General features: G+C 48.2%; 1 protein-coding gene across 1 annotated transcript in view; it reads right to left on the bottom strand.

Moving 5' to 3' along the window:
* Nucleotides 1–24,065, bottom strand: part of NCBP1 (nuclear cap binding protein subunit 1) — a 614,484-nt gene that overhangs the window by 200,799 nt on the left and 389,620 nt on the right. The window contains exon 18 of the mRNA XM_085636602.1: nt 1,422–1,515. Coding sequence (XP_085492728.1) covers nt 1,422–1,515 — 94 coding nt within the window. The remainder of the gene's footprint in view (nt 1–1,421; nt 1,516–24,065) is intronic.

The raw sequence follows: 24,065 nt of genomic DNA, 5'->3' as shown, positions 1-24,065 counted from the left end.
GGGTCTAGAATAAACCTGCCAATCAAGGCATCTGTATATCTCACAATTGGGCCGCTCATCACCTTGTTAATCAGGGATTTTCATTAGAGAAAAACCCATCCATAAATTATTTGCTTTCTGTGTTACTCTGAATCAACATTTGGATATAGTACACACTATTTCCTTTGACAATATTAATCAGTTCATTATATAAAACGTAAACATTTTTACTATCCTGCATTGTGACTAAAAAGTAGTGAGCCCAATTCAGCGCTTTAAGTCTTTAAGCCAAATTCTTAATCACTTTCTTTAATGTTTAAATCGGAACTTGCACTAATCTTAAATGCAAAACTTAGCCACTGTGTATATGGTTAATAAATAACAAAAACATTAGTAATCTGAAAACATCGGTCTGCTGCTTGCTGTGCATTAATTTACTGTACAAAAGTCTGCCATCCAGTTTGGGGAGGAAAATACAGCAACTTCATCAAAGTCTTAATTTTGGGCATGCGGTAAATGCCTCATCACCTTCCTTGAAACCCAAAATGCACTGGGACACATGCCCCATTTAAAATGTTATTGAACTTTTACAAATTAGCATAAATGTCTGTTTAAGAACGTTAGTATAACATTAATATCAGAGTTAAACTACCTGCACCTGTGCAAATTTGACCACATTGAAAAGCACTGAAAAAGATTTACTGACTCAGTGGACATGCTCAATCAATTTTATGGTCCTCTCCACAAAACCTACCAGCAGAAATGTCCAAATAATTATGCTTCCTACTTCCCACTACCTTAACAATAAGAAATCTATCTATGGCTGATCATTTCATCATACAATGTTATTTAAAACTGCTTCAAAACACAGGCAGATTCCTTAGAATCTAAGACCCCAGACGAAGAACATGGGAACTAAATTTCAGAATTTTTCAAACTCACCTGCAACCTAATTGAGGCATGAAGAGGCTGTTCGTGAAGAACAACAGGGAACGTTGGGGAGAGGCGTTGGCCTAACGGGTAGGGAGGTCAACCTCGAATCTCGGGAACTGGGTTCAAGTCTCGGCAAGGACGCTGAACATCCTGGGATTCTGGGTAAATCACTTAATCTCCCCATGCCTAACAAAAATGAATGTGCCCTCATGTAATGCAACTGGTGCTATGTAAAGCGCTCTGATACCTAATTCGGGTCAAGTTTGCGCTGTATAAAACTCTGGGGGGGGGGGGGGGGGGGGAGAAAGAAAACGTTCTACCACCCTGATAATAATCAACTGTCTCCACAGTACACATACAATCCCACTTATTTAAGTGTTTCAGTGCACTGTGGAAGCTAGCTTATTTAAAATTAAGTTTTAGGTTCAGTTACCAGAAATACAGTCCCCTCTGGCCTGTCAGTGCACCCTTTAAGATACAAAGAATTCAAGCAAATTGTTGATACATGCCTGTGGATGATTTTTCCAGACGTCAAACATAACCCTCAGGACATGCAGCTTTCCTTCATCACTTTCAGCTAGTGTTTTGAACACTTCGTGAAACCTTACGAAAAGAATAGAAAATATTCATCAACTGTTCGAACAGAGGTCTCAAACCAAAATGAAAAAATTACACCAGTAATGTCAAATAGAGTCTTGTTTTTGTGAAGCTTACTCACACTTTGATAACTTCCTCATGACAGATTGGCAAAAACGATTGCTACTCAGGTTCTTCACACAAACCACTCTTTTGTAAGAGCAGTCATCAGCAAATTAACAGACAACTTACTTACCTTTGGTAACGCCTCATCTGGTAAAGACAGTCTAGCTGCAGATTCCTCAATTTAGAATTTTTCCCAGGGGCCAGAGTGAATCCTAAATTATTTTCCAGCAAAACCTCTGCGCGTCGCTTGAGGGCGTTGTGCGACTCCGTAGCGACATCGTCCACCGGATGTGACGTTGTGAGTTTAAGCCCCTCCCTGATGCGCTGACATCAGTTTCTTCCGTGACTAACTTCCACACCAAAATGCGGAGCCACCATACAAAGTGGCTATGGAATCAGTGTGCCAAAAAGATAGATACATCTTTGAATTAACCACTACAAGTGGTACCGTACTACATAATGAATCAGCCACCACAAGTGGTAATGTACTATAAAACAATTTCAAGAAACTGATCGTGTACGCAAGAAGTAAACAGTTCACAGAATGGGAACGATGGGTGGGTCAGTAAGGAATCTGCAGCTAGACTAGGTCTCTACCAGATAAGGTGTTACAGAAGGTAAGTAACTAGTCCATCTGATATAGACATCTAGCTGCAGATTCCTTACCTTAGAATTAGATAGCATAGCAACACCATCCCTGGAGGTGGGTCTGTGAACTGACCCCACCAAAACATCTGTACATAGAACCAAGTGGTCTACCAAAAGACAGAAAAGACCAGTGGCGTGAGAAAATCAGGTGAGAAGGAAAATACATCTCACCATAAGCAACGTGGAAGAATCACAGTAAATAAGAGATGGAGAGGCATGGGTAAGCAGAACCCATGGCAATGGAAAACCAACATGTTGAAAGTCACTAATCAAGATGACTTGACATAATACCCAAAACCCATGTGGGAATTGAAACAATGAAAAGGTGAAGCCCGGAATATCAGGGCCACCGGAACTATAACAGAGCAAAGCTCTATGTACCAACAGCAATTGAGACTATATTGGGTGAAAACCGAGGAGAAATCTCGAACACAGGTACAGTAGAGGAAGCATGAGGTGTGATTCTGCTACAAATCTGAGGACAAAACAAAAACAAGTCTTGTCCTGTGAGAACTCTAGGCAGAAGAACACCACTAAAAACACCCAACAGGGAGAACCACCAAGAGGTGGGGAAGAAAAGCAATGCATAGAAAACTATTTTGAAAACTATCTTGAAAAGATGACATGGAGGTCGTGTTATGAAAAGACATAGAAATATAGACCTCGAGATACAGATATATATACCTATACATAGGAAAGTTGGATCAGCTTTTATGGTCACCCTCACTTTTTACTGGTGTCATTGTTTTTCTGACTAGTCTCACTGGGATCCTGTTAACCAGGATCCCAGTCTCTGTGCTTCTTCAGTAAATTGGATATGGTGAGTATTCGGTACACTCCAGACTGGCTACTGGTGTACCCGGATAAGTCCCTAGTATATGGTACTAAGGTACCCAGGGCATAGGTACACCATGGGTCTCCCATGGGCTGCAGCATGTATTGTGCCACCCATGAGAGACCACTCAGACTGACTACAGACCTGCCATTGCAACCTGTGCGAGTTGGTGCTTGCACCTCTTGTAGGAAGCTGGCTCTGTATTTACTATGCCAAAGTGAAGTATAGTGTACACAGTGTCCAGTTGAACCCCAAAGGTAGACATATGTAAAAGTAGATAATACCTTAATCTACATTTGTGGTAGTGTGGGCGAGCAGTAAGGCTTTATCAGAAAGTAGTGTTAAAAAAATGTATTGTACACACTGAGGCAAGAAATGAGGTCACACACACAAAGCGTGAACCCAGACCAATTTGTTTGTATAAAAATATTTTATTTTATTTTATTTCTAGAGGCAAGCCAGGCCTGGTGCAGGTAAGTGAAATAATACTTTGCAGCTATATTGCAGTTGAAATACAATTGAAATGCAGTTGGATGCAATTGGTTTGCTTACAGGTAAGTCAACAGTAAAAATTACTTTACAGTTACTTTTGAGATTACTTTGCAGATTACTTTTTAAGTAATGTTTTCTATTCAGTGTGGTATGTCTAGATATCACACTGGGACATTTCCTAGAGAAAAGGCAAGTAATTCAGTTTTTGAACGTTTTCAGTTTTTCAAGGTTTCATACAAACCAACTCCACACTTAGAAGTCTTTGTAGTCACGAGGTAGGCGACTCCTCCCTTTGGTGATAGTGCGTATGGTGCATCGACTCCATCGCCGGATTGTTTTGCCGTGAGGGTGATGATGGAGTTAGTAAGAGTAGAAAGAGGTCCATGTATAGTGCATCTAAGTAAGATAATACTGCAACAGATAAAGGTACCTGGGGAGGCGGGTGGGTGCATATGAATCTACAGCTTTATATGCCAAGAACAGATGCATACTGGGTAAGGAATATGCTACTTACCAGTATGCATCTGTTCTTGGCATGTAGAGCTGCAGAGTTGTACACTTAGCATAGATCGCCATCTGGTGTTGGGCCCGGATGTTTGCAGTTTGTTTTTCTTCTTGGACAGTCTTTGGAAGTCACGAGTTTGGTGACTCCTCCTTCGGTCCGTACTGCGCATGGGCTTCGGCTCCATCCTCAGATTGTTTTTCGCCAACAGGGAAATGATGGAGCGTAGTAATAACAGTGAGAAACCCATGTGTTGTATCTAAATAAGATGTACTGGAACGGATACAGGTAGCCGGGGAGGCGGGTGGGCGTGTACAACTCTGCAGCTCTACATGCCAAGAACAGATGCATACTGGTAAGTAGCATATTCCGTTCGAGGCATATGAGCTGCAGATTGTACACTTAGCATAGATTATATAGCAGTACCCAACCTTAGCGGCGACCACCGGTATCCGTTGCAGCTGTTTGAAAAAGTGTCTTTAGTACAGCCTGGCCCACCCTAGCTTGCTGCTTGGAATGCACATCTACACAGTAGTGTTTTGTGAAGGTGTGCGGTGTAGACCATGTGGCTGCCTTGCAGATGTCATCTAAGGGTATATTCCCTAGAAAAGCCATAGAAGCCCCTAACTTTCTTGTAGAGTGGGCTTTAGGGGGAACAGATAATGTTCTCTTTGCCTTTTGATAGCAAATTTGTATGCATTTTACAATCCACCTAGCTATCCCTGATTTTGAAATGGGGTTGCCTTTATGTGGTGGAGAGAAGGAAACGAACAATTGTTTAGTCTTCCTGAAGGGTTGCGTTCTTTGTATGTAGTATAGTAACGCCCTTTTTACATCAAGCGTGTGTAAGGCCCTTTCTGCAACAGATTGGGGTTGCGAAAAGAAGACAGGTAATTCCACTGATTGATTGAGGTGGAAGGGGGAAATGACTTTGGGCAGAAACTTCGGATTTGTGCGAAGTATGACCTTGCTGTGATGCATTTGTATGTAGGGTTCCTGTATGGTGAACGCCTGTATTTCACCAACCCTTCTAAGGGAAGTGATAGCTACAAGGAAAGCTGTTTTCCAGGTGAGAAACTGTAGCTCACATTTGTGCATTGGTTCGAAGGGCGGACCCATTAAACGTGTAAGAACCAAATTTAGATTCCATACAGGGGAGGGTGGTGCCCTGGGAGGAATTACTCGTTTAAGGCCTTCCATGAAGGCTTTAATAGCGGGCACTCTGAAGAGTGATAAATGCTGCCTGTTTTGTAGATAGGCAGCGATCGCTGCTAGGTGTAGGCGTATGGATGAATATGCCAGGTTACACCTGTGAAGATGGAGCAGATAGCATATTATGTGCTGTATGGATGCATCTAGAGGGTTGATTGTATTGTTACGGCAGTAAATTACGAATCTTTTCCACTTTGCGGCATAGCATGCTCTAGTGGTAGGACGTCTGGCTTCCATGATGATGTTCATGCAATCAGGGGGAAGGTTAAGGTATCCGAATTCTAGGATTTCAGGAGCCAGATCGCCAGGTTGAGCTGAGCTGGGTCCGGGTGCCTGATTTCTCCATGGTTCTGGGTTAGGAGGCATGGGGATAGATGCAATTTTTGATGTGGTACCACTGACAGTTGTAGTAGCGTGGTGTACCACGGCTGCCTGGCCCACGTCGGAGCTACCAGAATGAGTGTGAGGGAGTGCTGTTGTAGCTTCCTGACCACTAATGGAATTAGTGGGAGAGGTGGAAAGGCGTATGCAAATCTGCCTGACCAGTTCATCCATATCGCATTGCCCTTGGACAATGGGTGTGGGTATCTGGCGGCGAAGCTTGGGCATTTTTTGTTTTCGTGGGTGGCGAAGAGGTCTATCTGAGGATGCCCCCACTGTTGGAAGAATGGGTGAAGAACTTGTGGATGCAGTTCCCATTCGTGTAGTTGTTGTGTTTGTCTGCTGAGCAGATCTGCCATGGTGTTTTGTACGCCTGGAACGTGCTGTGCCAGGAGAAAGATGTTTTGGGGAATTGCCCATCTCCATATGCTCTGGGCTAAGCGGGAGAGCTGGGGAGAGTGTGTCCCCCCCTGTTTTTGTATATAATACATCGCAGTTATATTGTCTGTGCGAATGAGGACTGCTTTGCCCGAAATCTGTTTTTGGAAAGATTTTAGGGCTAGAAAGATCGCCAAGAGCTCCAGGTGGTTGATGTGGAGCGATTTTTGCTGTGGCGTCCATAGACCTTGCATGGTGAGGTGTAGGAGGTGCGCTCCCCAGCCGGAGAGCGATGCGTCCGCTGTTAGAATCACCTGAGGAACCGGGTCCAGGAACGGCCGCCCTTTGGAAAGGTTTGTGGTGTTCCACCACTGCAGAGAGTGATGTGTGCGGCCGTCCACCAACACCAGATCCGTCAGCTGACCCTGGGCCTGGTTCCACTGTTGTGCTAGGCACTCTTGAAGTGGACGCATGTGGAGTCTTGCATGGGGCACTATGAAGATGCAAGACGCCATCATTCCTATGAGCTTCATAAACACTCTTGCTGGAAGAGAGTGTTGAGGAAGGAATGTTTTGCGTAAGGCTTGAATGCTTGTGATTCTGGCTGAGTTTGGATAGGCAATACCCTTGGAGGTGTCTATAGTGGCCCCGAGATATTGCTTTGTGTGAGATGGTATGAGGTGGGACTTTTGGTAGTTCACCGTGAAGCCTAGCTGGTGGAGCAGTTGGATGGTGCTGTTTGTATGCTGCACACATTGGTCGTAGGACGCGGCTTTTATCAGCCAGTCGTCCAGGTAAGGGAAGACGTGAATGTGTTGACGTCTGAGGTGTGCTGCTACTACTGCTAGGCATTTGGTAAACACCCGCGGTGCGGTGGTGACCCCGAAGGGGAGAACCGTGAATTGGTAATGTTGCCCGTCCACCACGAACCTGAGGTATTTCCTGTGAGAGGGGTGTATTGGAATGTGAAAGTATGCGTCTTTCAGATCCAAGGTTGTGAGAAAGTCTCCCTGGCAGAGGAGTGGGAGGACTTGCTGTAGGGTGACCATGTGAAAATGGTCTGAGTGTATGTAGGCATTTAGAGGCCGGAGGTCGAGAATGGGTCTGAGGGTCCCGTCTTTCTTTGGTATTAAGAAATATAGGGAGTAGACCCCTAGATTTTGTTGATTGACGGGGACCTGCTCTATAGCGTGTTTTTGGAGGAGTGAGAGTACCTCTTGTTTGAGCAGTGTGGAATGTTCTTGAGACATTGGACGGTGCCTTGGTGGGATATTGGGTGGGGTAGATGTTAGTTCGAGACAGTACCCTGACCGAATGATTTGGGTTACCCATTTGTCCGATGTTATGGACTCCCATACGTGGATAAAGTTTTGTAGTCTGCCCCCGACCGGAGTGGAATGGTCTGGGGGGAGCGGAGGGGAGTCATTGTGCGGGGGGGGTGGCAGAACGGGTGTTGTTGGTTTTGCCCCTGACCTTATTGTTGTTACCCCTGTAACCACCTCTCTGATTGCCCTTTGAAAAGGTATTTTGAGGAGGGGACTTGTAGGAGGTAGAGGCGTTATCGGTGGAGGAGCCTCTGCCTGTGCCACGAAAGGACGAGCGTCGAAAGGAACGTTTGGAGGCTTGTGTTTGGAGTGCCCCCATAGACTTTGCTGTGTCTGTGTCTTTCTTCATCTTTTCGAGCGCTTCGTCTACCTTTGGCCCAAAGAGTGTTTCCTGGTCAAAGGGGTGATTGAGTATGGATGCCTGGACTTCAGGCTTGAAACCTGAGATCCTGAGCCAGGCGTGGCGACGAAGCAGGACACTGGTATTTATGGCCCTAGAAGCAGTGTCGGCTGCATCGAGGGCACACTTAATGGAGGTGTTTGTAATTAGTTTACCCTCCTGTATCAGGTCATGAGCCTTGTGCTTGTATTTTTCTGGAAGGTGCTGCATAAGAGCCTCTAGTTCGTCATAGTGTGCTCTATCATATCGCGCAAGCAGTGCTTGTGTGTTTGCAATGCGCCACATGTTTGCAGCTTGGGAGGCGGCGCGTTTACCAGACGCGTCCAGAAGTTTAGATTCTTTGTCTGGCGGTGGGGCATCTCCTGAGGATTGGGAGTTAGCCCGCTTTCTAGCTGTGGAGACAACTAGGGAATCTAGGGGAGCAGGGCCCTTGATGTAAGCAGGGTCTGTGGGTGCCGCCTTATACTTCTTCTCTATTCTAGGGTTCAGTACTCTGGCTCTGACAGGGTCTTTGAACACCTCTGTAGCGTGCTTGGTGACACCCTTAAGCATGGGTAAAATGGAAGTGGATTTGTCTTGTATATCAAATGTATCCAGTAGGAAGTCTTCTTCTACTGGTTCACTGTGCATGTCCACCCCATGGTAGTGTGCTGCTCTCTGCACTAAATGGTGAAACCCTAAGGAGTCCTCTGGAGGAGACGGTCTTGATGGGTATAAGTCGTCCTGAGGTACATTGGGTATATCAGGGTTATTGTAATCCTCCCATGGATCTGGGGTCCCTGGTGGAGTGGGATCCATTGGGGCGTCCGCCGGGTAATTGTCCGGATCCCCATCATCCGGATCTGGGTATGGGGTCGGATCGTAGTGAGGTACAGGTGGCGGAGACCTGTGAGGTGGAGGTGGTGGAGGAGGTGGAGGGGGTAGGGGAGGCGGTAGTGGGGAGGGCACTCTGAGGGGAGAAGTAGCAGAGTCCTTCCTTTTGGGTGGAGGAGGAGGAGCCGGAGCATCAAGGCGTCTTTTCTTGGTAGTTAAAGTCAAAAGCCCAGTTTTAGGATCTTTGGACAAAGTCTTTTGTAAAGGGTCTGGTGTAAACAGAGCCAATGGTGTCGAGTCGTCTGTTGGCACCGGTGATTTCGGAACCGGGGGTTTCGATGGTCTGTGTGCGCCATGCTTTTTTGAGGTCTCCGGGTGTTTCGGCGTCGAATGATGTTTCGGCGCCGGAGCATCGGTGCCGACAGATTTGTGTTTGTGTTTGGTCGGCACCGAGTGTCCAGGCTTCGGCACCGGTGGTTTCGGAGTGGAGCTGGATTTTGCAGTCTTCGGTGCCGGATGCTGTTTTTCGGCACCGGGTGTCGGCTGGCTCGATCCCGAGCTGCCATGAGACTTTGGGAGCTTCGACACCGGGCCCGAAGGTGGGGTGATCGAAGTTTTGGTTTTGCCCAGGCCGGCAGGCGAGGGAGTAACCTGAGTCTCTTTGGTTTTCGGCGTGGGGGTAGGAGGGGGCATATTACTCACGGCCCGCTGCGCTGGTGTAATGTCCTCCACGTCGGAGTCGTCGGCCTCGGAAGCGCTGACGACGTCTTCCTCCTGCTCGGTGTGTGTTTGCCCCGAAGCTTCGGCGTCGTCTCCGAAGATGTCCGGTGGAGCTGCGGAGGATGAGTGCGCCATGGTGCGTCGAGCTCTTCGATCTCGGATGGTCTTCTTCGATCGAAAAGACTTGCAGGCGGGGCAGTCTCTAGCCTCGTGTTCCGGAGAGAGGCAAAGGTTACACACCTGATGGAGGTCGGTGTGGGGAAATTTAGACCCACATTTTGGGCACTTTTTGAACGGAGTCCTTTCCATCGGCCGAGACCGGAGTCGCGGAGGGCCCGAAGGCCGGTGTCGATGAACGGGATGGAGAAAGTGCCGCTTCGAGAGATGATGATGGAACTCGAAGAATCGAGGATTTTCCGTCGAGGCTGGAACCGTAGAAGTTCGAAGCCGGAGCACGAAGTATCACATCCGAGCCCGATGGCGGAAAAAAACAATCTGAGGATGGAGCCGAAGCCCATGCGCAGTACGGACCGAAGGAGGAGTCACCAAACTCGTGACTTCCAAAGACTGTCCAAGAAGAAAAACAAACTGCAAACATCCGGGCCCAACACCAGATGGCGATCTATGCTAAGTGTACAATCTGCAGCTCATATGCCTCAAACGTAGCATTTTCCGTTCGAGGCATACGAGCTGAAGATCATATGCGTTAGCATAGACTATACAGTAGTTATCTTACAAGTGGTGGCTAACCTGTATCTGTTGCAGTGGTTTGAAATAGTGTTCTTAAAACTGCCTGGCCCACACTAGCTTGTTTCGCTAACACATCTACACAATAGTGCTTTGTGAATGTGTAGTGTAGACCATGTTGCAGCCTTGCAGATGTCATCCAAGGGTATGTTCCCTAAGAATGCCATAGAAGCCCCTAGTTTGTGTGCAGAGTGCGCTCTAGAGGGAATTGTTAAGGTGTGTTTAGCCTTGAGGTAGCATATTTGGATGCACGTAGCTATCCACCGTGCAATACCTGCTTTTGAAATGGGATTGCCTTTATGTGGTGGGGAAAAAGACAGTTAAGTTTTCCTAAAAGATTTGGTTCTTTCAATGTAATATAGTATTGCTTTTTTCACATCTAACGTGTGAAGAGCACGTTCTGCTACTGAGTCTGGTTGAGGAAAAAAACATGAGTAACTCAACTGACTGGTTGAGGTGAAAGGCAGAAAAGACTTCAGGTAAATATTTTGGGTTAGACCTAAGAAGCACTTTATTGTGGTGAATTTGTAAAAATGGTTCTTGTATTGTTAGTGCCTGGAGCGCACCAACTCTAAGAGATGTGATGGCTATAAGGAAGGCTACCTTCCAAGTCAGAAACTGTAGTTTGCATTTGTGCAAAGGCTCAAATGGCAGGCCCATGAGTCTTGTAAGGACTATATTAAGATTCCACACGGGAGAAGGTGGAAGTCTAGGAGAAATGATTCTTTGGAGTCCTTCCATAACGGCTTTGATCGCGGGTACACGAAACAAAGACAAGTGTTGTCGGTTTTGTAGGTAAGCCGCTATTGCAGCAAGATGTAATCGTATAGATGTATATGCTAAGTTAACACATAAGTGTAACAGATAGCAAATTAGGTTTTGATTAGAAGCAACTAACAGACTTGTGGTAGGGCTTCTAGCCTCATTAACAACGTCCATGCAGTCTGGCGGGAGATTAAGGTAGCCAAACTATGATTTCAGGTGCCAGATAGCAATGTTGAGTTGACTGGGATCTGGATGTCTTATTTCTCCATGGTTCTGCGTGAGAAGCTTGGGGAAGAGGTGTAACTTTTGATGAGGAACTACTGATATTTCCAACAGGGTTGTGTACCATTGTTGTCGAGCCCATGTGGCAGCAACTAGGATCATTGTGAGGGAATGTTGCTTGAGCTCCGAACCACTATTAGCGGGAGAGGTGGAAAAGCGTATGCAAATTTCCATGACCAATTCATCCATAGCGCATTGCCTTTGGACAATGGGTGTGGATACCTGGACACGAAGTTTGGCCATTTTGCGTTGGTGTGTGGCGAACAGATCTATTTTTGGGAAGCCCCACGTCTGGAAGAATGGGAGCAGTACTTGAGGATGTAGTTCCCATTCGTGGATCTGTTGTCGTTGACGAGTGTGTAGAACTGCAATCTGATTGTTTACTCCTGGGAGATGTTCTGCAAGGAGATACATATTTTTAGGTATGGCCCATCTCCATATGCTTTGAGCTAGGTGTGAAAAATGTGGAGAGTGTCCCTCCTTGTTTTTGTATGTTGTACATTGCGGTCATATTGTCTGGACGGACTAGGACAGTTTTGCCTACTGTGTGCAGCTGAAAAGCTTTCAATGCTAGAAAAATTGCTAGCAGCTCCAGATGGTTTATATGGAATTGTGTTTGTTGTGTCCATATGCCCTGAATGGTATGTTGTTGAAGATGAGCTCCCCAACCAGTGAGGGGTGCGTCTGTTGTGAGTACTAACTGTGGAACTGGGTCGAGGAATGGACGCCCTTTGCAAAGGTTTTGTGTATTCCACCACTGCAGAGAGCGATGAGTGCGGCCGTCCACCAACACCAGATCGGTTAACTGACCTTGAGCCTGGTTCCACTGAAGTGACAAGCATTCTTGTAGGGGACACATTTTGAGTCTTGCGTAAGGAACAATTAGAATGCAAGATGCCATCATTCTGATCAACTGCATAAACACTCATGCTGGTAGTGAGTGCTGCGGTTGAAACTGTGATATTAGTGTTTGCATGTTGCGTATTCTGACTGGGTTGGGGTAAGCTAGAGCTTTGCAAGTGTCTATTGTAGCTCCTAGGTACGCTTGGGTATTGGAGGGTTGAAGATGAGACTTGGTAAGGGTGACAGTGAATCCCAAGTCGTGAAGCAGCTAAACTGTCTTGTGAGTGTGATGTATGCAGCTGTGTTGCGACTTGGCTTTTATTAGCCAGTCGTCTAAGTAAGGGAAGACGTGAATGTGTTGTCTTCTCAAATGAGCTGCGACTACTGCTAGGCACTTAGTGAAGACTCATGGTGCTGTAGTTACCCCAAATTAGAGTACTTTGAATTGGTAATGTTGTCCATCCACTACGAACCTGAGATATTTCCTGTGAGCTGGGTGAATGGGAGGAATATGCTACTTACCAGTATACATCTGTTCTTGGCATGTAGAGCTGCAGATCTATACACTTTTGCATAGATCGCCATCTGGTGTTGGGCCCGGATGTTTGCAGTTGGTTTTTCTTCTTGGACAGTCTTTGGAAGTCACAAGTTCGGTGACTCCTCCTTCGGTCTGTACTGTGCATGGGCTTCGGCTCCATCCTCAGATTGTTTTTCGCCAGCAGGGAAAAGATGGAGCGTAGTGATAATAGTAAGAAACCCATGTGTATTGTATCTAAATAAGATAAACTGGAACGGATACAGGTAGCCGGGGAGGCGGGTGGGCGTGTATAGATCTGCAGCTCTACATGCCAAGAACAGATGCATACTGGTAAGTAGCATATTCCGTTCGAGGCATATGAGCTGCAGATTATACACTTTTGCATAGATTATATAGCAGTACCCAGCCCTAGCGGCGACCACCGGTATCCGTTGCAGTGGTTTGAAATAGTGTCTTTAGTACAGCCTGGCCCACACTAGCTTGTTGTTTGGAGTGCACGTCTACACAGTAATGTTTTGTGAAGGTGTGCGGTGTTGACCATGTGGCTGCTTTGCAGATGTCATCTAAGGGTATGTTCCCTAGAAAAGCCATAGAAGCCCCTAACTTTCTTGTAGAGTGGGCTTTAGGTGGAACAGATAATGTTCTTTTTGCTTTGTGATAGCAAATTTGTATGCACTTTACAATCCACCTAGCTATCCCTGATTTAGAGATGGGGTTGCCTTTATGCGGTGGGGAGAAGGAGACAAACAACTGTTTAGTCTTTCTGAAAGGTTGCGTTCTTTGTATGTAGTACAGTAAAGCCCTTTTAACGTCAAGTGTATGTAGAGCCCTTTCCGCAACAGATTGAGGTTGCGAGAAAAAACCCGGTAATTCTACCGATTGATTAAGATGGAAGGGGGAAATGACCTTGGGCAGAAACTTCGGATTTGTGCGAAGTATGACCTTGCTGTGATGTACTTGTAAAAAGGGTTCTTGTATAGTGAACGCTTGTATCTCACTAACCCTTCTAAGGGAAGTGATAGCTACGAGGAAAGCTGCTTTCCAAGTGAGGAACTGTAGCTCACATTTATGCATTGGTTTGAAAGGCGGACCCATTAGCCTTGTAAGAACTACGTTTAGATTCCATACAGGGGAAGGTGGTGACCTGGGTGGAATTACTCGTTTAAGGCCTTCCATAAAGGCTTTAATAGCAGGCACTCTGAACAGTGATAAATGCTGTCTGTTTTGTAGGTAAGCAGCAATTGCTGCTAGGTGTAGACGTATGGATGAATATGCCAGGTTACACCTTTGAAGATGGAGCAGATAGCATATGATGTGCTTTATGGATGCATCTAAAGGGTTGATTGTATTGTTACGGCAGTAAACAACAAATCTCTTCCACTTTGCGGCATAGCATGCTCGAGTGGTAGGACGTCTGGCTTCCTTGATAATGTTCATGCAATCAGGGGGAAGATTAAGGTATCCAAATTCTAAGATTTCAGGAGCCAGATCGCAAGGTTGAGCTGAGCTGGGTCCGGGTGCCTGATTTCTCCATGGTTCTGGGTTAGGAGGCATGGGGACAGGTGCAGTTTTGATGTGGTACCACCAATAGCTGTATTAGTGTGGTGTACCACGGCTGCCTGGCCCATGTTGGAGCTACCAGAATGAGTGTGAGAGAGTGCTGTTGTAGCTTCCTTACCACTAATGGAATTAGCGGGAGAGGTGGAAAGGCGTATGCAAATTTGCCTGACCAGTTCACCCATATCGCATTGCCTTTGGACAATGGGTGTGGGTATCTGGCGGCGAAGCTTGGGCATTTTTTGTTTTCGTGGGTGGCAAAGAGGTCTATCTGCGGATGCCCCCACTTGTGGAAGAATGGGTGAAGAACTTGTGGATGCAGTTCCCATTCGTGCATTTGCTGCGTTTGTCTGCTGAGCAGATCTGCCATGGTGTTTCGTATGCCTGGGACGTGTTGTGCCAGGAGAAAGATTTTTTGTGGAATTGCCCATCTCCCTATGCTCTGTGCTAAGCGGGAGAGCTGGGGAGAGTGCGTCCCCCCCCCCTGTTTTTGAATATAATACATTGCAGTCATATTGTCTGTGCGAATTAGGACTGCTTTGGCTGAAATTGGTTTCTGAACCGATTTCAGGGCTAGAAAGATCGCCAGTAACTCCAGATGGTTGATGTGGAGTAACCTCTGTTGTGGCGTCCATAGACCTTGCACTGTGAGGTGTAATAGATGCGCTCCCCAGCCGGAGAGCGATGCGTCCGTTGTTAGAATTACCTGAGGAACCGGGTCCAGGAACGGTCGCCCTTTGGAAAGGTTTGTGGTGTTCCACCACTGCAGAGATCGATGAGTGCGGCCGTCCACCAACACCAGATCCATCAACTGACCCTGGGCCTGGTTCCACTGGCGTGGAGTGGACGCATGTGAAGTCTTGCATGAGGCACTATGAAAATGCAAGACGCCATCATCCCTATTAGTTTCATGGCTTGCATGCTTGCGATCCTGGCTGAGTTGGGATAGGCTATAGCTTTTGAGGTGTCTATAGTGGCACCGAGGTATTGCTTTGTGTGAGACGGTATCAAGTGGGACTTTTGGTGATTCACCGTAAAGCCTAGCTGGTGGAGTAGTTGTATGGTAGTGTTTGTATTTTGTACACACTGGTGGTAGGACGCGGCTTTTATGAGCCAGTCGTCCAGGTAGGGGAAGACGTGAATGTTTTGTCTTCGGAGGTGTGCTGCCACTACTGCCAGGCATTTGGTAAACACCCGTGGTGCGGTTGTGACCCCGAAGGGGAGAACCTTGAACTGATAATGTTGGCCGTCTACCACAAATCGGAGGTACTTTCTGTGAGAGGGGTGTATTGGAATATGAAAGTATGAGTCTTTCAGGTCCAGTGTAGTGAGAAAGTCGCCCTGACGGAGGAGTGGGAGAACTTGCTGAAGAGTTACCATATGAAAATGGTCTGAATGGATGTATGCATTTAGAGGCCGGAGGTCTAGAATGGGCCGTAGGGTCTCGTCTTTCTTCGGTATGAGAAAGTACAGAGAGTAGACCCCTAGATTTTGCTGATCGACGGGTACCTGCTCTATCGCGTGTTTTTGCAGGAGGGAGAGTACCTCCTGTTTCAGAAGTGTGGTATGTTCTTGAGACATCGCACGGTGTCTGGGTGGAATATTTGAGGGGGGGGGGGGGGGGGGGGGGTAGAAGTTAGTTCGAGACAGTACCCTGACCGAATAATTTGGGTTACCCATTTGTTTGATGTTATGGTCTCCCAGGTTTGAAGGAAGTCTTGTAGTCTGCCCCCGACCGGAGTGGAATGGTCTGGGGGGAGCGGGGGAAAGTCATTGTGTGGGCGGTGTGGCAGAACGGGCGGTGTTGGTTTTGCCCCTGCCTTTATTATTGTTTCCTCGATATCCACCTCTTTGGTAGCCCTTTGAGAAGGTATTTTGAGGAGGGGACTTGTAGGAAGTGGAGGCGTTATCGGAAGAGTAACCTCTGCCAGAGCTTTGAAAGGAGGAACGGCGAAAGGAGCGTCTAGGGGTTTGTGATTGCAGGGCTCCCATAGACTTCGCTGTGTCTGTATCCTTCTTCATTTTTTCCAGGGCTTCGTCTACTTTTGGGCCAAATAAGTGTTGTTGGTCAAAAGGGTGGTTTAAGATAGCTGCTTGGACCTCTGGTTTAAAGCCTGAAATTCTGAGCCAGGCGTGACGGCGAAGCAGGACACTGGTGTTTATAGCCCTGAACGCAGTATCTGCTGCGTCAAGTGCACATTTAATAGAGGTGTTGGTAATAATCTTTCCCTCTTGCATTAGCTCATGAGCTTTATTCTTATATTTCTCCGGGAGATGCTGCATGAGAGCCTCTAGCTCATCATAGTGCGCTCTATCGTACCTTGCTAGCAGCGCCTGCGTGTTGGCGATGCGCCACATATTGGCAGCTTGCGAGGCAGTGCGTTTGCCCGACGCATCTAAAAGCTTGGACTCCTTATCAGGTGGTGGAGCCTCACCAGATGACAGAGTTGGAGCGCTTCCTAGCTGTGGAAACCACTAGTGAGTCTAGGGGCGCAGGTCCTTTAATATAGACAGGATCCGTGGGGGCTGCCTTGTACTTCTTTTCTATTCTGGGGTTTAAGACCCTAGCTCTAACGGGGTCTTTGAAAACCTCTGTGGCATGCTTGGTCACCCCTTTAAGCATGGGTAATATAGCGGTGGATTTATCTGCCATGTCAAATGTGTCAAGTAGGAAGTCTTCCTCAACTGGATCACTGTGTAATTCCACCCCATGGTAATGTGCCGCCCGTTGTAAGAGGTGGTGGAAACCCAGGGAGTCCTCTGGTGGAGAGGGCCTGGATGGATAGAGATCATCCTGAGGCACATCTGGGACATCAGGATTGTGATAATCCTCCCATGGGTCAGGTGTTCCCGGAGGAGTGGGGTCCTGCGGGGCATCTGTGGGATCATAGAATGGATCTCCGTGGTCATCAGGGTCCGGAGACGGGGTTGGAGACCGATAAGGCAAGGGTGGAGAAGGTGGGGGCGGAGATGGAGGGGGTGGAGGAGGAGTTGGAGGTGGTGGAGGAGGGTACTCTGAACGGGGATGTGGCAGAGTCCTTCCGTTTTGGTGGTGGAGGAGGAGTTGGCTTGTCCAAAAGTCTTTTTTTGGAAGACAAAGTTAAATGTCCAGTTCTGGGATCCTTAGTTAAAGTCTTTTGAAGAGGATCCGGTGTGAAAAGCTCCTCCGACACCGATTCCTCCGTCGGTGCCGATGTTTTCGGAACCGAAGGCTTAGTCGGTTTATCCGCGTCGTGTTTTCTCGGGGTGTCCGATCTTTTGGTCGGCGCCGAGGCAGGCTTCGGCACGGAAGCGTCGGTGCCGAGGGATTTGTGTTTGGTCGGCACCGAGAGGCCAGGTTTCGACACCGATGGCTTCGGAACGGAACTTATTTTCTTCGGCGCCGAAGAATGTTTGTCGGCGCCACTAGGAGGCTGGCTCGAGCCCGAGCCGCCAGGAGACTTGTGATGCTTTTTCACCGGGCCCGAAGGTGGGGTGATGGAAGCAGTATGCTTGGCTTTCCCTAGGCCCGGAGGCGAAGGGGTAACCGGAGTCTTTCGGTATGGGCGGGGGAGGGGGTAGAGTACTCACGACCCTCTGCGCCGGTGTGATCTCCTCCACGTCGGAGTCGTCGGCCTCGTAAGCGCTGACGACATCTTAATCCCGCTCGGTGTGCAGCTGTCCCGAAGCTCCGGTGTCTTCTCCGAAGATGTCAGGTGGAGCCGAGGTCGATGAGTGCGCCATAGTGCGTCGAGCTAGTCGATCCCGAATAGTCTTTTTCGATCGAAAAGACTTGCAGGCGGGGCAGTCTCGGGCCTCGTGTTCGGGAGAGAGGCAGAGGTTGCACTCCTGATGGAGGTCGGTGTGGGGAAATTTAGACCCACATTTTGGGCACTTCTTGAAGGGAGTCCTTTCCATCGGCCGAGACCGGAGTCGAGGTAGGCCCGAAGGCCGCTGCCGATGTCTGGAATCGAGGAAGTGCCGAAGAGAGAGAGATGAAGAAGTCGATTCCGTCTAAAGAATCTCGATGGACGAGGATTTTTCGTCGAAGGTCGAACTGGAGAGGTTCGAAGCCGGAGCACGAAGTATTACAACCGAGCCCGATGGCGGAAAAAAACAATCTGAGGATGGAGCCGAAGCCCATGCGCAGTACGGATCGAAGGAGGAGTCACCGAACTCGTGACTTCCAAAGACTGTCCAAGAAGAAAAACAAACTGCAAACATCCGGGCCCAACACCAGATGGCGATCTATGCAAAAGTGTATAATCTGCAGCTCATATGCCTCGAACATATGGTTTTAGGCGTCCTTGGGTGGAAAGAAAGTCGCCTTGCTGAAGTAATGGGAGCACCTACTGAAGGGTGATCATGTGGAAGTGGTCGGACTGACTGTAGAGGTTTAGTTGTCTTAGGTCCAATATGGGCCTGAGGGAGCCGTACTTTTTTGGAATAAAAAAGTATAGGGAGTACACTCCCGTTGCTTGATGACGTAATGAGACCGGTTCTATTGAATGTTTGTGTAACAGAGGGAGAATCTCTTGTTTTAACAGAGTGAGATGTTCTGATGACATTGCATGCTGTCACAGAAGGATTGTTGGTGGAGTGCTGGTAAGTTCCAGGCATGTTGGATAATTTGTATTACCCACTTGTCTGTGGTGATTGAATTCCAGACAGGTAGGAACTGTGAGAGACATCCCCCAACAGGTGTTAAATGATCGGGGTAGTGAAGGGAAGTCACTGTTTATTGGCAGAGGATGTGCGAGTGGAATTACCTCTACCTCGTCCCCTGATATTTCCCCTGTAGCCTCCTCGAAAATAACCTCTGGAGGAGGTAGATTGGTTGTTTTAAAAGAGGAGGAGGGAGTCTGACGACACTGTTTGAGCCACCTCTATAATAGGAGTGGCGAAAGGAACCCCTGCTGGAAGGTAATTGCAAAGCCCCTATGGACTTAGCAGTTTGTGTCCTTTTTCATCTTTTCAAGTGAAGTGTCGACTGTTGGCCCAAAAAGATGCTCTTTATCATAGGGCTGATTGAGTATGGAGGATTAGACTTCCTGTTTGAATCTGGAGATTCGCAGCCAAGTGTGCCTGCGCTATAGTAAGCTGGTGTTGATGGCACGAGATGCTGTGTCTGCTGCATCCAGTGCACATTTTATGGAAGTAATGGTGATAAGCTTGCCTTCTTGAATGAGGTTGTTAGCCTTTGTCTTGTACTCATCAGGCAAGTGTTGGATGAGTTTTTCTAACTCATCATAGTGAGCTGTGTCATATCGTGCTAACAGGGCCTGAGCATTGGCGATTCGCCAATGGTTAGCAGCCTGTGAGGTCACTTGTTTGCCTGATGAATCTATTAATTTATACTCCTTATCAGGAGGAGGAGCGTAGCCTGTAGTTTGGGAATTAGCTCTTTTGCGGGCGTTCGATACAACAAGAGAGTCTAAGGGCAACTGACCCCTAATATATACAGGGTCTGTAGGAGCGGGCTTGTACTTTTTGTCCACTTCAGGGGTCAGTACTCTGGCTCTGACTGGGTCCTTAAATACCTCATCCAAGTGTTTTATCATGACTTTGAGCATGGGTAAAGTATTAGTGGACTTCTGTGAATGTCTCCACATGAAAATCCTCTTCTAGAGGGTCTGAGTGTAGCTCCACCCCGTGGTATTGGGCAGCCCTGTTAATAATCTGTACAACGCCTATATTGTCATCAGGTGGGGAGGGTCTGGAGGGATACAAGTCAAGGTCATTATTGTGATCCTGGTCCTTATTGTAATATTCCCATGGATCAGTGTCATGTGGAATGTCTTGTGGTATGTCCTGATCCTCGTCCCCATAATCATCATCCTGTGGTTCAGGAGAAAATGGGGGAGGTGGTGAATTAGATGGGTGTGATTAGTAGATGTGGGTTAGGTGGAGGAGAAGGAGGTATGTAAGGAGGAGATGGGTTAGTACCCATATCCTTTTTCATAGGAATAGGACAGTCCTCAGAGATGCAGCTTCTGTTTTTTGGGAAGAGTGGCTGTAAGGTGTCCGGTATTGGGATCGATAGAGTCTTTTCTGTTTTGGGTCCAAAACTGTGTCTTCGGATGGAAGTTCCTTGGAAGGAGTGTCTTTGTCCTTAGGAATGGATTTCAGCGTGGAAGATTTATGAGGATCTTTGTGCGCCGAATGTTCAGAGTCCGAATGCTTACTTTTGTGTTGAGAACCTGAATCAGCTTGTCCTCCTGTTTCGTAGCCGGGCCGGAGGGCGGGGCATTAGAAACTTTGTAAGCGTCGACCCGAGAGCGATGCCGGAGCCTTAGGTTTTTTGGGGTGCGTGGTCACATGGGGATTTGTACTCACAGTAGGATGACCCAGGGTGATGATGTTCAGGTCACCCTCCATTTCGGAGTCGGCTTCGGAGATCGGTTCTTTCTCAGCCTCTACGTCTGTACATGGAACCTCTGACTCTGCCAAAGATGTCCGGTAAGGAGCCGCTGTCTCGCTGTATTTCGTGGCGTCGAGCTAGACCGTCACGAAGAGTCTTTTTCGATCAACATGCTTCGCAGTCCTTCTCGTCGTGTTCCGGGGATAAGCACATGTTGCAGACCTTGTGCAGGTCGGTGCGTGGAAACTTAGCACAACACCCGGGACATAGTTTAAATGGAGTCCGTTCCATCGATTGCTGGCGTGGTAGGCACGGGTAGGCCCGACGGCCCGCTTCGAAGTTCCCGATCGAAGGTTTTACAAATTCTACGATGCGCATTGAATGGCAAAAATGCGATCGAAAGACCATACCGTTGAGGGTAGAGGACTGCGCATCTAAGGGGTTCAAAACCTATACCGAACTGCAGTAATACACTTCCGAACCCGATGGCAGAAAAAAACAATCTGGGGATGGAGTCGATGCCCATGTGCACTATCACCAAAGGGAGGAGTCACCTACCACGTGACTACAAAGAGTTCTACGAAAAAAAACAAAGTGCAAACATCCGGGCCCAACACCAGATGGCGATCTATGCGAACGCACATCATCTACAGCTCATATGCCTCGAACATGAAGTTATCGGTTTACAGGTAAGTACTTCGTTGTGGGAGTTGGGTTTTTAGTGTTAGAACCAGGGTTCCCCCAGGGTCAAGTATGCACTCTCAAAGCACCCTCAGCGGCACTAGGGCGGCCAGGTGCACAGTGCTGAGGCAATGTTATCCAATGGGGGGATAGAGGGCCTCCAGTTGATGGCTGCTTACGAGCAGGCCACAAGGTGGGAGCACAGCTCCTGGACTTATCCTCAGGGCAAATGGGGGTTCAAGATAGCACCAAAGGTACACCCTCAGCAGCACTAGGGCAGCCGGGTGCAAGGTGCTGGTTTGTTGTTGGGTGCCCCGTTACTTTCAATGGGGAGTCTCCAGTTTGCAAACACACTGCAGGCTCGAGACGAAGGTCTTTTAGGTGCGACCACCACTTGGAGAGGTAAGTTGGGATGTCGGGGGTTGACTAGACACCATCAGTTGGGCCACCCAAGGCCGGGGGGCATCGGGTGCAGGGGTGTCTTTCAGGGTTGGATCTTCTACCAGCTCCTGGTCGTGGATGGGTGGACCCTCCGGATTGAGGCTGCAGCGTTGGCTGGAGGCAGGTCAGGGATCACTGGATCTCGGGGAGACCTTCTCGTGGTGTTGGGCCACTCGAACTCGGGCTGTGGGCTTCGGGTACAGACTTGCGGATTTCACCGGAGCCTGTGAGTGAACAAATCCAGTGTTCACAGGAGACAAAGTCTTTTGCTTGGAAGGCAGGGCAGGTCCTCTGGGTTTTTGAGGTTGCTGGACACACCGGAGTTTCGCTTCTGTAGGTTCGAGGTGGGGACAGGCCAGTAGGGCTGGGCCCAAGTCAGTGGCAGTCTTCCTCCTCTTAGCTTTGGCACGGCTGTTCGATCCTTCTTTTCTTCTTGGTCGTTGCTTGTCTGAGGAGGCAAGGTTCGGGGGTGCCCCTAAATACTAGATTTAGGGGCGTGACCGGTAAGTAAACAGTTTGGGCCAATGGGCCCCTTCCTTGGGGTGGGTACACCCCCTATTATGCCACCCTCCAGTGGGAGGGGGGCATATGCCTCACTCTAGTTGGCTGGGTTCCCCCATCTGCAAGATTGCAGGGACTGAATTGTGTTTCACCTCGCCTCCCCCACCTGAGGGGAGGGGTTGGCAAAGGGGGGCACACCTCAATTGGTTTTCCAGTCTGTTCTCCCACCCAAAGTTGGGGTCAGAACCAGTGGGGACCAGTTGCTGGAAGCTGCAAAAGGCCAGGGGAAGCTCACAAAGGCGGTAAGCCTTTGAAGCTTCCCCTTCGTGGACCCTGCCCATCCTGGGGTAGGAGGCTTGGCACCTCGTCCCATGATGTGCATTGTTTCACGCCCCTGAGAGCAGTAGGCTCTCGACCCAGGGGTCCAGAAATATGTCAGGTGGTGGCACCTGGGAAGCAGAAACTCAGCCTGGACACTAGCCTCAGGTCATTTTTCAGGGGGCATCTCTCAGTGCATTTTTAATTAAATCCCACTCTGGCATCAATGTGGGTTTAATGTGCTGAGCAGTTTGATACCAAACTTCAGTTTTCAGTCAAGCTATTATGGTACTGTGGAGTTCGTAATGACAAACTCCCAGCACCATATACTCTTAATGTCATTACTACACTTACAATGACTAAGGATTGGCTTAGACACAATAGAGGTACAGGGCTTATGCACCTGTACCCTCACCACTGGTACAGTGCACCCAGCTGGGGGGGGTGGCTGATCTATGACAGGGCAGTGGGTTGTAGGCATGGCACACAGATGTGTGCCATGTCGACTCATCACTTTGTTCTGCACCAAAACACGCAGCCTGCAAAGGCGATGATTGAGTGTAAGGGTACAGGATCTCCAAGGGTGGCACAATAAGTGCTTCAGCCCTTAGAGGCCTTCTCTGGTCACAGTGCCCTGGGTACCTGTGGTACCATTTACCAGGGGCTGACCTGTGGCCAGAGTGCCAATTCGGTTTGATCTTCAATGCAGTTTTAGGGCAAGAGCATGGGCCCTGGGTACCAGATTGGCAGGAGCCCAGGGCACACTCAGTCACAGCACATCAGTAGTTCAGCAAAAAGTGGGGCACATTCTCACACTACGCCCCCCCCCCCCCCCAAACAAAAGAGGATGAGACTAACCTTTGCCTAGAGAGTCTTCATTTTCTAAGTGGAAGAACCTGGAAAGTCCATCTGCATTGGCAGTCCCAGGTCTGTGTTCCACTACTAAGTCCATTCCCTGTAGGGAGATGGACCACCTCAACAGTTTGGGATTTTCACCTTTCATCAGCATTAGCCACTTGAGAGGTCTGTGATCAGTTTGAGCTAGGAATTAAGTACCAAACAAGAATGGTCTCAGCTTCTTCAGGGACCAAACCACAGCAAAGGCCTCCCTCTTAATGGCACTCCAATGCTGCTTCCTGGGAAGAAGCCTTCTGCTTATAAAAGCAACAGATTGGTTTTGGCCTTCTTTGATCTGGGATAGGACCGCTCCTATCCCTAGCTCAGAGGCATCAGTCTGCACAATGAACTGCTTGGTATAGTCTAGAGCTTTGAGAATCGGTGCTGAGCACATTGCCTCTTTCAGGGTGTCAAAAGCCTTTTGATAGCTAACTGTCCAGTTTACCTTTTTAGGCATATTCTTGGAGGGAAATTCTGTGAGGGGAGTCACAATAGACCCATATCCCTTCACAAACCTCCTGTAGCACCCATTCAAGCCAAGGAATGCCCTGACTTGGGTCTGGCTTTTTGGAGCTGCCCAGTCCAGGATGGCCTGGATCGTGGGCTGTAAGGGTTGCATCAACAAGGTGGCCCAAGTATATCACAGTTCCCTGACCTAACTGGCATTTGGATGCCTTGACAGACAGGCCTGCAGTTTGCAGGGCTTTTAAAACCTTCCCAAGGTGAATCAGTTGATCCTGCCAGGTGGAACTAAAGCCAGCAATATCATCTAGATAAGCTGCACTAAAGGATTCCAATCCAGCAAGGACTTGGTTCACCAACCTTTGGAAGGCAG

Source organism: Triturus cristatus, chromosome 2_1, assembly GCF_964204655.1.
Source record: "Triturus cristatus chromosome 2_1, aTriCri1.1, whole genome shotgun sequence".
NCBI classification, from domain to species: Eukaryota; Metazoa; Chordata; class Amphibia; order Caudata; family Salamandridae; genus Triturus; species Triturus cristatus.
This window is presented reverse-complemented; position numbering and strand designations above follow the sequence as displayed.